This window comes from Coturnix japonica, chromosome 2 (assembly GCF_001577835.2).
Source record: "Coturnix japonica isolate 7356 chromosome 2, Coturnix japonica 2.1, whole genome shotgun sequence".
NCBI lineage: Eukaryota > Metazoa > Chordata > Aves > Galliformes > Phasianidae > Coturnix > Coturnix japonica.
Window position 1 is genome coordinate 128,606,719 of NC_029517.1, and position 14,749 is coordinate 128,621,467.

Below are 14,749 nucleotides of genomic sequence, written 5' to 3' on the forward strand. Positions count from 1 at the left end.
TACGTCTTTCTCTTATTAAATTCATTTGGTTAAATGTCAGATCCCTGTTGCTTGCAATTACGCAAATAAGTGTTGTTTTTTGTTGGGCTTTTGTTTGTTTGTTTGTTAGTTTCCCCATTGACTAAATCAGAGCAGAAATAATCTACATGTGATAATTTGTTCCATTAGGTGACCAGAACTCACTCTAACAAATCAAATTGCTTTAGGAGCTAAGCCACCAGATGGCAAATGATGTCTCTTATTCATCATGTTCAAATGCTTTAAACAGACTCTCATAAACTGACAATAAGCCAAGCTCTCACTGCACACAGCCTTTTAAGCATAAGGTGATTAGAAAAAGCATTCCATTTTATAGTCATGGAAATCTACCAAAATCACCCTACCAGGTGAAAATAAATTCTGTTTTGGTAAAACAGAATGCAACTACACTCAGTCACTACAGTTGACACATTATTTGTCTATGCTTTCCCACTCTGCTCTCAGTGTAGTGTAAATCCTCACCAAAATTCACTATTATAGCAGATGCTTAATATTCTGTCTTAGTACAAAACTGAAATGGTTTCTCTATTAGTGGGCTTAAAACTCTGCCGGTTACAAAAGCAAAATACCGTGGCTCTGATGAGGACAATGGCATTATCAGTTTGAGAAAAGGAAATTAATATTTAATTCCACACTAATCTGTATTATTAGGAAGATATATCATTGTGTAAGAGAAGCCTTTCCTTACACATTAGTTACAGAAACCACTGTAACAATACACCAGATTAATTAAAGCACAACTTTTGTTACTGAGACTTTGAATAAAGAATAACTATGAAAGCACAGAATTGATGATAGTTAAGTCTAGGTCAGTGAATTGATATAAAAGCTTCTGAAAATTAGATTTTGCACAATTCTCTTAAAAATTGGCAGCAGAAAGTCAGTAAATGACACAGCTTTTCTGCTTTTAACATCAAATTGATCTCTGCAAAAAAACAATGCACATAAGTATTATACAGGTCTAATATTTTTTCCCGATTATGGCACTGACGTGCTCTCCAAACAATTCACTTACCTGCTTAACACTTCCATAAGACAACTGTTATTGTCTGCTAAAGTGATGACAGTGGTGTAATAGACCATAAGGCCATAAATGGATCATCGTGAATGTACTGCACAAGTTGCTACATGAACAGAACTAGAAAAGCCATACTCCAGAGAGTGCCGAAATACATAAGCAAAACAATGCATGGCAGGAAAAAAAAACAGTAAAGAAAAAGTAGGCAATTTATAGAAAAAAAAACATGTGACATGTTCAGCACTAGAGAACAAATTAAACTAAAATAAAAAAAGAAAATGAAACTATTAAATGAGTTGGCAGGGTCTTCTAATATAAACTCAGAAGAGAAACCCTCCTGGCTGTTCCCAGCAATACATAATCCTGTTGCCTCTTCTATTCTCTGAGCACTTCTAGGAATCCAGAGTGGAATCCAGCAGTTTACATGCATGTAAGTATTTACCCATTAGGATGATAAATTTTCTCTTATATGAACATATGAATAATTTTCCAAAATACCTTTCAGGTCTATGGGTATGCTAAATTGAAGCCTGACAGAGACTAGCGAGGCAGCAAGTTGCAACCACTGGCCAAGGCTGCTCAGAAAGTCATACCTTGTCATGCTGCATCATACGTCCACACTGATCTGTTTGTGCTGTGACCCAAAGATCTTCTGATTCCAAAATTACGAAAAATTTATTAACTTAAACAGCACTCGTGTGCTGCAAATCTTAATTAACTGAGTCTCACAAATATATTAGTGCAATACCAACACGCTGGGGGGGAAGGGGGGGAAAGAAAAATAATCTTCATATAGTGTGACAAGAAATCTAGAATTATTCCATTTTTGAGTGCGCATGTAATACTACCCACAATGGGCTACACAGGAGGAAGTGAAGCTGGCAAAGGTGGTTGCGCATGGGAAAACTGCATCTACTAACACAGCTTTCTTCATGATAGTTCTGAGATGAGGCACAGCCTTAGTAGCTATTACACAAATCTGAAGTCCTATCACTGTTCCTACACCCTATAGAGCAACTGAACAACTGGGAAGGAAGAGAAAGAAGGTTGCAAAGTTAGGGAGAACAGCAAGTCTACCAGAAAAAACATAAAGGCTAATTCTTTTTAATCTCATTCCAAGATCTTAATTCTCTGACAATTCCTGCATTCTCAACACAGTAGTGAACAGAACGGGCAAGGTCAATCAGAAGTTTGATTCAATCACCCTTAGAAACCAATAACAAAGGACAGTGAAAGAACAGCCAGGCTGTTCGGAATTACCAGAAAGTAGTACTAATTTATAACATACTACCCAATATGATATAATACCAACATAAGGAATATATACCCTACAAAAGTTTCTTGTACATGTTTGTTTCAGCAAGATAAAATCAATTTCTATAAGGTGGAGGGAAGTTTACCTTGTTGGATAAGGGCTTCTGTGGCAGGCTCCCCAGAACCTACATTTACATACTCTTCATTAGGATGCTTTTTCTTGTAATGCCTCTTCAGGGAACCAGATATGTTGCAGGAATAACGGCAATGTGCACAACGGAAAGGCTAGGAGCAAAAAAGGAAATAGCTCTAAGCTATAAGGCTTAGATCCATAGAAAACAGGTTGAATTCTAGTTCAGGCATTTTCCAAGGAGACCTTCCAAAATTCAATACAAATTAAAGTCGCAACTAAATTTTACCTACAATTCTGTACTTGCAATTATATGCAAAAACAAGCAAGCAAGCAAACGAAAACGAACAACAATTATCAACATTCTAAAAACAGTACTTAATTTCACAGTTCAATAAACTACATATTTTCACAAATGCTGATTTCAGGTCTGACTGCACAGAGACTTTCTACAAGTGAATTACTCAGTTGCCCTGCACAAAGTAATTTTTGTCTGAAAACTGGGAGTAAGAGAGCTAAAATAACTGCAGCTTTTGAGTGAGACATGCAGCTGTTGAAGGAAGCTAAGTAGAACCAGGTCTGAAACAGAATGCAGACACTGACTGAACTCCTTTGGGGAAAGCCAAGTTCCTCAGAACAAGCAAAATGTTTCATGCGCAGCCACATCGACCAGACTCATCTATAGCTAGTCAGCAGAAAACAGCTGGCTCAGAAATTCTGATTAAGAAGCTGAATTTAAAGCAGGGAAACGTCTGCTGTCAGGGTCTGCTGATCAGAATATTGCCCTAACGTTGTTGCTCATGACCTTCCTTGAGGCTCCAAGCAATAGCAATAAGAAAAAAAAGCAGTGTTCAGATTCCTTTCAATTCAGAAGGTGCTGTAACATTCAACTATTCAAGTGTTTTCATAGGAATGCTTTCCTGTTCCACTGCAGGTACCACATTTCTTTCAAGAAAATAATTCATGCAGATTGCTTAATTCTTGTATCCATTTAAATACACTTGCACGTACTGTGTGTTGTGTGCTTTATGAAATCAAGAATGGCAGCAGGGTGGGGAGAGGCAGTAAATATAAGTGCAGAAAAGCTTCAAAAATTGTTCATCCAAATCACCAGTATGAGATCACAACATATTCTGCTTGGTTCATCCAGGTTGCCAACATGAGGTCACACAGTATTTTCATGTTCATCTACTTACTGATGATTTTAATTAGTACTTTGGAAGTTTCAGAATAATCAACCTTTTACATTTGATTCAGTTATTTCAAACACGTCTAATGGTAACGAAAGTTCTGAACAATATGCAGTCTCATGCTATCTGGCATGTAATTACAATACTTCACACAATTCAGCTAAGTACAGAGAAGGAAATACAACAAGAAATCAAGCAAGCAAGCAAACAAAAAAACATCGGAAAATCTATCACTGGTAGAGAAATTTTCCGAAGACTTCTGCTGTTGTCCATTACTACTCAAAGTTCACCATCTTCAGCAAATTACATCAGCCCTAATGGAAAAAGGCTTTCCTGAACATTATGTTGATTCCTTTAAGCAAACTGTACTGTAACAGTGTAACAGCAGCAACTTTACTGCTCTACTACTCTCTACAGCACAAATTCATGGAGCTGATATTCAGAGAAAAACTGTTAAAATATCAAGTGACAATGTTTTTGACAACAAAGATTATCTGAATGCATCTTAAGACTGAACAGTACCAATATCTCAGTAAGTCTGTCTAAAAGAATGAATGCTAGAACTCAGCAATAGTAAAAAAGGAAATCAGCTTATCACTAATCATCATGTTCTTTTGCAGGTATAATACTTGTATGTATAGGGAAATAAATGAACAATACATCTGAACGGAACAATTTTATCAGAAACACTGTGAGCATGTTTAGTGCTCATGAGAATACACTAAATCACAGAATGGCCTGGATTGGAAGGGACCTCAAGGATCACGAAGTTCCAACCATCCCCCCACCAAAGGCATGGCCACCAATCTCCACATTTAATACTAGACGAGGCTGCCCAGGGCCCCATCCAACTTGGCCTCCAGGGACGGGGCATCCACAACCTCTCTGGGCAGCCTGTTCCAGCACCTCACTCTTATGGTAAAGAACTTCCCCCTGACATCCAACCAGAATCTTCCCTCCTTCAACTTAAAACCATTTCCCCTCGTCTTGCTGTTATCCACCCTTTCAAAGAGTTGACTCCCCTCCTGCTCAAAGGCTCTCTTAAGGTACTGGAAGGCTGCAATTAGGTCACTCCACAGCCTTCTTTTCTCCAGGCTAAACAAGCCCAAGCTCCCTCAGCCTGTCTGCACCAGGGAGATGCTCCAGCCCACTGATCATCCTTGTGGCCCTCCTCTGGACCCTCCCCAACAGCTCTTTGAAGTCTTTCTTGTACGTGAGGCAGACTTAGACACAGTACTCCAGATGGGCCTCGCAATGGCAAAGTAGAGAGGGACAAGTATCTCCCTGTCCCTGCTGACCACCCCTCTTCAGATGGAGTCCAGGATACCATTTGCTTTCTGAGCTGCAAGAGCACAGTGCTGGCTCATGTTAAGTTTAATCAGGACCTCCAGGTCCTTCTCTGCAGGGCTACTATCAAGGACCACTCTTTGCAGTCGGTACAGATGCCTGGGATTCCTCCAGCCCAAGTGCAAAACCTTGCACTTTTCTGTGTTGAACCTCATTAGATTCACCCAGGCCCACCTTTCAAGCCTGTTAAGGACCCAAGACAGATTCCTGGGGAACACAGCTTGTTACCAGCCTCCTCCTAGACAAAGAATCATTAATCACCACCAAAGGTCTGTGGCCTTTCAACCAATTTCTTATCCATTGAGTGGTCCACCCATCAAATCCACATCCCTCCAATTTGGAGATATAGATGTGGTGGGTGACCACATCAAAGGTCTTGCTCAAGTCCAGGTAAGTGACACTGGTCCCCTTCCCTTCGTCCACCAACGCCATCACTCCATCACAGAAGGATACCACAGTGCATGTTCACTAGAAATGTTTTTTTCAAAACAGGTTTTTAAAAGACACTTGACTGAAAATACACTAAATGTTAAGAAATAAACAAAACAAATTACAGATTTTTAAAGGTGCTTACAGTGAGAGTGGGGCTGGTCTCTTCTCACTAGTGACAAGTGACAGGACAAGGGGAAATGGCCTCAAGTTACACCAAGGTAAGTTTAGGTTGGACATTAGGACACACTTCCCTGCAGAAAGGGTAGTTAAACACTGGAATAGGCTCACCAGGGAGGTGGTTGAGTCACCGTCCCTGGATGTGTTTAAGAGCCGTTTGGATGTGATGCTCAGAGATACGATTTAGCAGAGTTTTGTTAGAGTTAGGGAACTATGGTTAGGCTGTGGTTGGACTTGATGATCTTTGAGGTCTTTTCCAACCTGAGTAATTCTATGATTCTATGAAATGACCTAAAAATGTACCAAAGTTATGTAACAGGATTACTTTAATAATGTGTCAAGCATAAGTAAATGGCACAAACAAACCAAAGTGCTCTTAGTAAGTTTTCCAGTTGTTTTATAGCAATACAGTAGTTTTTATTTTAATCTATTCCTCCCTTGTAGAATTTGGCTGATTCTAAGTAGATTTTAACCAACTTATTTTCCACTGCTTTTCAACTTCATTTATCATGACCAAAACAATTTTCTAACACTTAATTGGTTTTCTCTCGGTTATTCACATCTCTTCCAGGTTTTCCACATGTATTTTACTACTTTGTCACTTCACATATGCCCAACTTTCCAACTATGTCAGGAAAATGTAGCCCATTAAGTTCATTTGTTTCTTCAAATTCTATGCAGTACAGTTTTGGTTTTGTGCTTTTTTTTGTTTTTGTTTTTTTACCAGAATTATGTCTGAGCATTGGTGGATGTCCCAGCCCTGAGAACATTCAAGGTTAGGCTAGGCAGAGCTCTGACAAACCTGATCTAGCTATACGCGTTCCTATTTGTTGCAGGGGAGTTGGACCAGATGACCTTTAAAGGTCCCTTCCAACTCAAACAATTCTGATTCTAATTGCATTTCTTCTCATGTGCGGTTGAAGGAAATCTACGACCAGTCTCAGCTTATCCTAAATGAAATAAGCAAGTAAAAAAGTTCTAAACAGCAAGTGATTTAGAGACTAGAAAAGCAGCACAGCAGTAACTAGTCACCAAGAACTCATCTATCATTAAACAGATAAAGAAAAAACAAAACATAATCTATTTCAGTTTCTCCCACATCCAACATTTAAGTTGAACCATCAGATCTTGGTAATTTTTTTTTTTTAATTGGTTCTTGTATTTCTGAGCTTCAGGTTATTACCAGGAACACACTGTTCAAACAGAGGAAACAATGTCCAGCACACTAACAGGATTAACTTTGATTTCTGCAGCTCTGGAATTCATTTCTGTGAGCGTCCTGAGGTCCAGAATCAATCACCAGGGTTTTGTGACTCAAAAGCCATGTAGCTTGGAAATAGGATTGAATAAACTACTATTAGATTGTGTTACTACTGATGAGTTTGATATGCATGCAAAGAACTATCCCAGAGAGAGTTAGGTGTTGAACCTCTCTTAACAAATATTCCTGATTGACCTACTTCAGTGTTTTGAAGTTACCTTAATAATGCACTGAAGAGCCACAATTCAGTGCAAGCTTATAGAGGACTGGAAAGAGGCACTGGATCTATAATGCTAAAATGTGGACAGAAGTATCCATGTTTTAACTCATTATAAAGTACTCACTATGACTACTTTAATCTCACTAGCCATTTAAAAAGGAAAACAGTGTTTTTCCATTAAAAAATTGAAGAAAATATTTATTATTCATATAACCATAGAATGGCCTGGGTTGAAAAGGACCTCAAAGATCATCTAATTACAGTCCCTCTCCCATGGGCAGGGTCACTAGGCTGCCAGGAGTCACATCCAGCCTGGGATTTATCTTTTAGAAAAAGAATGTCTCACTAGATGATTTGCTTCATTTTTCTATATGGTCCTGTATTCCAAAACATTTAAATCATGAATCAAAAAGCTGTCATCCTTTTTGCTACATGGAGGAGCAACAAAAATCTATCCTTTATAGAAGCGAACTAATTTGTTAGATAATGAAAGCTGTTGCATATCAAAACAGTATGACATTGTCCATGATTAATATGTTCATTGCTAAGATAAGTATTACATTTAAATGAACATTTCATACACAAAAAATACCGATTTTTCTAGAAAAAAAAAAGGTATCGTTTCTGTTTCCTGAATACAGTATTTCACCATTCATAGCATCAAGATCACATTGAGAACCAACATGAAATTTGAGAATAAAACCATACTAGAGTTTACACATTTCTCAACACCTCATAGCAGCATTAACAATCTTCAAAACTCCCTCCAAAGTACATTTCAGACAAATGCTTTTTTTTTTTTTTTAAATCATCATTTTCATCAATTTTCTTTAAGTTTATGAACTCACATACAAACTTTCGCAGCAGATTAAGATGGGCAATGAGCAGTGATGTATAGGATGCATATCCCTACTTTAATAGGGAATTTTAAGATATATGTGAGATTAGTAATATCAAATCAGGCATAACGTTTACTCTTGTTTTATATTTTAAAACACGTATCATGGTCAAGAAAATAGCTCATGAACACAATAAATCCAACTCAGAAGTCTGAATATAAAGTGAAAATCCCCAAAATACTGAATTATTAAGATGCTGTAATGTTTTGTTTTGACCACAAAACAAAATGTGCTAGTTTTGAAACTGTTGCCTGAAGTTCCATGTATTTCTGAAAGTTATAACAATGACAACTTATGTTTTCTTACCTTGAAAGAGACATGTTGCTCCATATGACGTAGGAGTTGTGGCTTTTGAGCAGCTGTGTAGTCACACACTGTACATTTAAACTGCTTTCCTGAAACAGGTAGAAAATGGAATCAATGTTTTCTATTTAAATTCTAAAACTACTGGTAGCATTTCTTCATAATGATGATTTCCAAAGTTATAATAATGAACAATACTCAATTTACTACCTGTTATCTAAAATTTGGTTAAATAGACTGAAGAGCAGTAAGGAAAGGCTTGAGTGTCATCTTTAAACTACAGGTGTCAACTATCTGAGGTTCTCTTGGGATAGTCTTCTGGTGAAACAGAGAAAAAAATCACTCTAGCAGAGCCTGAATGGAAGAAGATAATTGAGAATTCACCACTACAGGCACCATTACTTTGCTATCCATAAAGCAGATTTGTACATCTTTAAAATACTGATGTGTGGTCATGGTCACGTGGGTTTACTCTACTTTTGTCTCCAGTACTGAGTTGTTAAGATTCAAATACATTTAAATTTTCTTGTTTTTCCCTGCATGCTTTCTTGATATATTTCTGGTACAGACCTATTATTTTTACCACAAGATTTCTTCAACATATTTTGCTCTACTCTTCCCATAATGACTCAAAGTATGTTAAAAAGATTTCTATGAAGGCTTAATCCAAGACACATGGAGAAATAAAATTGGTAACAGAATGAAATAGGATTAATATGGCAAATAACAGAGCCTTGTGTTCCCACCTTTCACTTTCGCTTACAGTTTTAAAAACAATGGTCATAGACTGCAGCAGAGAGCGTGATGCCTCCTTGCCTTGTTCATTATGAGTTTTTGCCTTTTCTCATCTAAATCTCTGCAGTAACCCTCAGAGTCACATACAGTCCTATGAGGCAAGAGAGAGCACATACTGGGATTAGCTCACACCTCCTGTGCAGTGTCAGGTGGCTGCCAATCAGAATTCTTTATTTTAAAAGGGACATGTTTCCTCAAAATGTATGGAGATAAAATAACTTTGGAACACCTAATCGGCAATGGGATATGAAAACAATTGGAGCATATTCGCACAAAATTTTGTTCGCACAGATACAAGGCTAAACAGTCAATGAAAGATTCGAGATGCGTTGTGTTTCTCAAGTACTTTGCAGATTGAAAGTCTGATTGTCAGTACAGTCATACAATTTATAGTGACTGCTCTGTGGGGAAAAAACAAACACCAAAAACCCTACAACATTAATTCAGTACAGAAGTGTTACGCAAAGAAAGGTGCTTCTTTATGTTCTGTAGAGAAGGCTAAAAGCTTATGTTGTATTCACAGTGTATTTTAAATTCTTTTTACATGCCATATTGAGTCATGCCTCAGTACTGCAAATACTAAACCAGAAAAGGCAGTAACAAAGCAGAAGAATAAGAAATGGAATTGCAGCTACTGAAGCTGATAGGTAGAACATTCAGTCTAAAAGTCAACATTTTTAACAGAGGGCATGACTAATGTCTAAGACAATTTACTCAAAAATCAGATAGATGCCCTGTCACATGAAGTCTTTAAATCAAGTCTGCTTAGATATAATACATCTAAAAAGATGTACTACACAATCCATCTGAAATATGATGTGGGATTATTAAATTATGGTCTGCATTCTGCAAGATATCAGACTCTGTGGTCGTAATGGCCTGTTTTTGGCCTTCAAAACATTACTCTAACAGGAATGAATTCTCTATGACATTTTCAAGAAACATCTGTTGCCACTTGTGGCTCCATTAAGAGGGAAGCTCTCAAATATATAACCATGCAGTACTTCCCTTTGTGCATCCTTTAGTTTAAAGAATTTTCTCTCCTGTATCTTTTTTTCATTTATGATATAAATACAAAATAGCTTGTCTCCATATTTTGTCTTGCTTTCAAACTCCCCTTCTCTATATATTTTGACCTTATTAGTCCTGCTATGCATTAAATGCAGAAAGGCTGCATTTCTCTATTAAATGCCCACGGTTGGCCAACTGTATCTGATAAAAGCAGTGTGAGGGCATGTTAAGGCTAGTCAAAAAGCAAAAGAAGTAATAGGAAGGTTGAATAAATATTGTCTTGAATAAATCAGGTTTCTTTAAATTCTGAATCTCACTCAAACAATTGCAAGTATTTTATAGCAAGTGTGAAAGCTTCCATAAAACAAACCTAAGAAAAAATCGTGTTACAATTTCTGATATCTGATTAACTAATGAAAAACAGCTTTTCTGATTTATTTCTAATCACAGTCAGTAATAAGCCTGGGCTGCAGAGTTGTTTTCTATCATATCACCCTTGAGTGGAATAAAACAGACAGAAAACTACTTTATATTCCACTGGCTAAATTGACCTTGCGGGGCTGATATTTGAACAAAAATTGCCTAGATTCATAAGTCAGGAAGACAAGACTCAAAGAGTATCTTTCAAATTCATTTGTTTGTGAAATAATTGAAAAACACTAGCTATATGCTAGTGAGAAGTTCTGAAGTGCTGTCAGTGTAGGAGAAGACGTTCAGCAAAAAGAAACCAGCAGCATCCAAGAGGTTTTGAGTCCCTTGACAAATCATACAGTACGTTCTTGATGACAAACGTTGTCTTTATTTTAACGATTGCTGGAAATATATGAAGTGTTAACTGAAGTGAGCTTTGTGAGGAGTAAGACTCTTTAGAGTCGCTCACTATCTACAGATAGTGAAATCTGTCACTCCAATGGCAGCATGCATTTTACCAAAGATAATGGGAATTTCCCAGAACACCATGTTTGTTTCATGGCCCATGCAGGAGACATTAATGGCACCATAGGAAGATGTTTTTTAAGCATCATATTCTGATTATATTCCAAATTTACTTTCAGTTCAAATACGACCTGCTCTCTCCCACTGCCAGGCATCAGGAAATGATTTGCTAAGAGAAATTAGTGATTTCTGCATATGTAATTTATACATATGTTCAGCACCTGTATGCTACTGATCAAGTTATTTGAAAACACTGGAAAGCACTTTTGGAATAAGGAATGATTTACTGAGTTGGCTACATTTCCTATAATATATATCACAGAATCCCAGAATTGTAGGGGTTGGAAGGGACCTCTAGAGATCATTGAGTCCAACCCCCCTGCCAAAGCAGGCTCCCTACACCACGTCACACAGGTAGGTGTCCAGGCAGGTCTTGAATATCTCCAAAGAAGGAGACTCCACCACCTCCCATATCATACCAATATGAAAGGGAACATTCCTTCTGTTAGTGTCCCATACACTGAAAAGAGCAGAGACAAAAATAAGAGAGTATCATGTGTTTAGGTGCAAGGGCAATGCTGGTGAACAGGAAAAAAAAATTCAAGAAAAAATAATTTGAATGAAATAGCCAATAAAGAGAGGTACTGTGATCCACAAAGTTGCGTGAGTAACAAAGACCATGCTGCTTAGGACATCACAACTTATCATGCTTATTGTGATTTGAAAGCGACAGGGAAATAAAGTTGTGTCCCAAATAATAATAATAATAATAACAATTTGAGCCCCAAATTTTGAAAGAAATTAGAATATTTTTATCTTGATTCACATCTGTCATGTTTTCTATCACTATCACAGAAATTACTGAGTAAATATTCCTATGCATGTGCCTACTGGGAATACATACGCATGTGTCCCACTTAGGACACACTGGGGACATAGGTGTGCAGTAATTTGCTTTTACTGGGCTACCGGATTTGGCAACTCCTACAATATTCCCTCAGAAAAAAGCAGATAATTAAGTTATTATCTGCATTTTCTGTTGAGATCAGAAGTACTCTGACAGCATACAGAAGGAAGTGATCACAATACAAGTTCAGAAAATGCAAGTAGTCCAAGGACAACTGTCTTTCACAGAAGTTGACTTTGAAAAGTTTTTGAATTAGTACATAAACTCCAATGAGAAAAAGGTTGTTAATATAGTGCTATGTTACAGGCAACCGTTATTGGCCTAAAACAAACTTGGATTTAATAAATGTGCGCTTACCATCAGCAGTATGAAGGCGTTTATGGCTCTTCAAAGTGCTTTTCGATTTGAACTTTTTCCCACACATATCACAAAGGTGTGTTTTCTCAGTGCTGTGACGATTCATATGCGCTTTCAAGTTACTCTTGCAGCGAGCGGCATACTCACAGAGAGAACATTTGAAGGGTTTGACACCTACAAAGAAAAAATGCACTAGGAAACAAGCTGTACGTTTTGATGTGAGAGTGGGCATTTCCGTGAGAGAGATACAGAAACTTTGAATTTTGAGAGCAAAACAGGCAACAAGGTCAGCATTTTAAATTTAATCTCTTGAGTCTAAGTAAACGACACCGAGTTCTTGACAGTGTCACATGATTTAACTCATTATGAGAATGGAGTGTTGAGGGGCTCATTTTAGAATTAAATTCTTCTATATTAAATGCATTACTTTTGTATTGGTATGCTGACTCTGCATTTAAATGCAGAATCCAAAACAACTAAATTTGAATCTAACTCACAATCAAATCAGTCTTCTGATAACTAACATGCTCTATTTACTGTAATAAAGAATGGAGAAACTTTTTTTAGGAAGACTGGTCCATTAGATAATTAATACATAGGCACAAGTTGAACACGTAAAGCTGCATTTGATTGTTAACTAGCTTCAGATTTGCTAATGGCTTGCCCAGTGGTACTTCTTTTCTGGTTAAGCCACAAGCACTTACAATTTCCCTTCTTTCAGATCATCCAAAGCATCACCATCTCACCTAGCAGAAAGTCGCTAGAACAAAGTAAATCTTTCAAAGAAAAGTTGGATATAACTGAACTGGCAAAGTAATTCAACAGTTTTATGAGGCTCTGACAGTTTTAGTTTGATATTCATGATCTTAAAACTAGATTTACAAGCATGAGGAATTACAACCTACTTTCAAGCAGGCTTGATCACATGCTTTGATTTTGGAATAAATTCCTGTCCACTTCTCCCTAGCTATATGACATGGGTACCAAGTTTTCTTGGCAGCATAAACTCTGTCTACAGAATACACGAGCAATTGTTCCAAGCCTTCAATTTTGAATTACCTAAGCTCCTAAAAGATCCTAAAGAAAACAACTTCTATAGTAAAAAGACAGATAAACTCAGAGTTGAGGCTTTCAAACACACAGTACTATAAATAAATGCCTGCACAGGCACAAATACTGGTAACAAAAAAACAGTTCAGAAGTACCAAATTCCATTATTCCCTTTATGCAAATTCACTGATAAAGAATCCAGAATAATGCCGAAAGGAGCAATCTGCTCCATAGTTTATTTACTATTTGAGTGGTCATATGAGCTGTCTCCCATCTGTTATAAGCGCAGATACACTGACTAGGCAGAAACTTCTACTGGACAAAGGTTTTAAGTTAAAGGAATTTTCAAACTCTGTGCTAGCACTGAAATGGGATTTCTTCCTGAGACACTTAAATAAATATATATATGCATGTCATATATTTGTGTATACAATTATATATATGCATATATATACACACATACACACACGCACATACATATAGGATCAGCAATTTTGTATGTTTTTTTTCATCACTGTTTAGATCCATGTCAGCCAGCTGCCATGCCTGGCATGATGCAATTATAATACACAAAGAAGTTGTAAGTATACATCAAAGCAACAGGATTTCAGCTATTTTATGTTTCCTCTAACAAGTATTTTTTGACAAACCTGAAAGAATAATAGCATTTCATAAGGAATTACTGAAAAATGCTGGTTTTAAGAGACTGAATTTGAATTTAAATCACTTCTCACTTTTTTTATTGAATAATTTTTGGATGTATATGAATGAGGTCTAGAAAAAAAAAAGGAATAAGAAGCTTTTTAATTTTCTTTAACCTTTAGGCTGTCTATTCATGTTGAGAACATGTACTTTTTGGATGCATATGAATGAGGTATTGAAAAAAATGGAATCAGAAGCTTATTAATTTTCTTTAACCTTTAGGCTGTCCATTTGTGTTGTGAAAATGTAATTTCATATGTGATTTAGAATCTATTAAACTAATTATATAAACATTGAGAACTACTCTACTGTAGTTTAACTTTTTTTTTTTTTTTTTTTTGATTCAGGTACAGCAGTAAATTTCAATTCCTTTTTATGTTAGCGAAGCTTGTGTAGAATAAGAAAGTGATCACACACCCAAAAACTCAAAACCAGACTTTTACCTTCATGAGCCCAAATGTGACGCTGAAGGTCTGACCCATTCTTCATAAAATAAAAATCACAATAGGGACATTTCACAGCTCGTTTTCCAATAAGTCCTTTCAACTGAACTCTTCGGCCAAGAATCTCAGAAATGGTACTCATTGAAACCTCTGAGAGAAAAGTAATAGATAATAAAAACAAGGACACTGGGGAATTTGTTCTCTGTTCCATAACTAATACTGAAGAGCTGGATCTGAAGAGCAAGAAGTTTTACCTTCCCCCCCTTCCACTCAGATAA

The 14,749-nt window shown here is 36.9% G+C and overlaps 1 protein-coding gene across 2 annotated transcripts in view; it reads right to left on the reverse strand.

Annotated features, from left to right (window-relative positions):
- The window catches only part of ZFAT (zinc finger and AT-hook domain containing), an 80,670-nt gene that overhangs the window by 15,313 nt on the left and 50,608 nt on the right, over positions 1–14,749 (reverse strand). For both annotated transcript variants that reach the window (XM_015856355.2, XM_015856356.2), the window contains exons 9-12: positions 14,472–14,621; positions 12,277–12,450; positions 8,274–8,362; positions 2,458–2,596 (exon numbers count right to left, since the gene is read on the reverse strand). In XM_015856355.2, the coding sequence (XP_015711841.1) occupies positions 2,458–2,596; positions 8,274–8,362; positions 12,277–12,450; positions 14,472–14,621 (552 nt within the window). The remainder of the gene's footprint in view (positions 1–2,457; positions 2,597–8,273; positions 8,363–12,276; positions 12,451–14,471; positions 14,622–14,749) is intronic.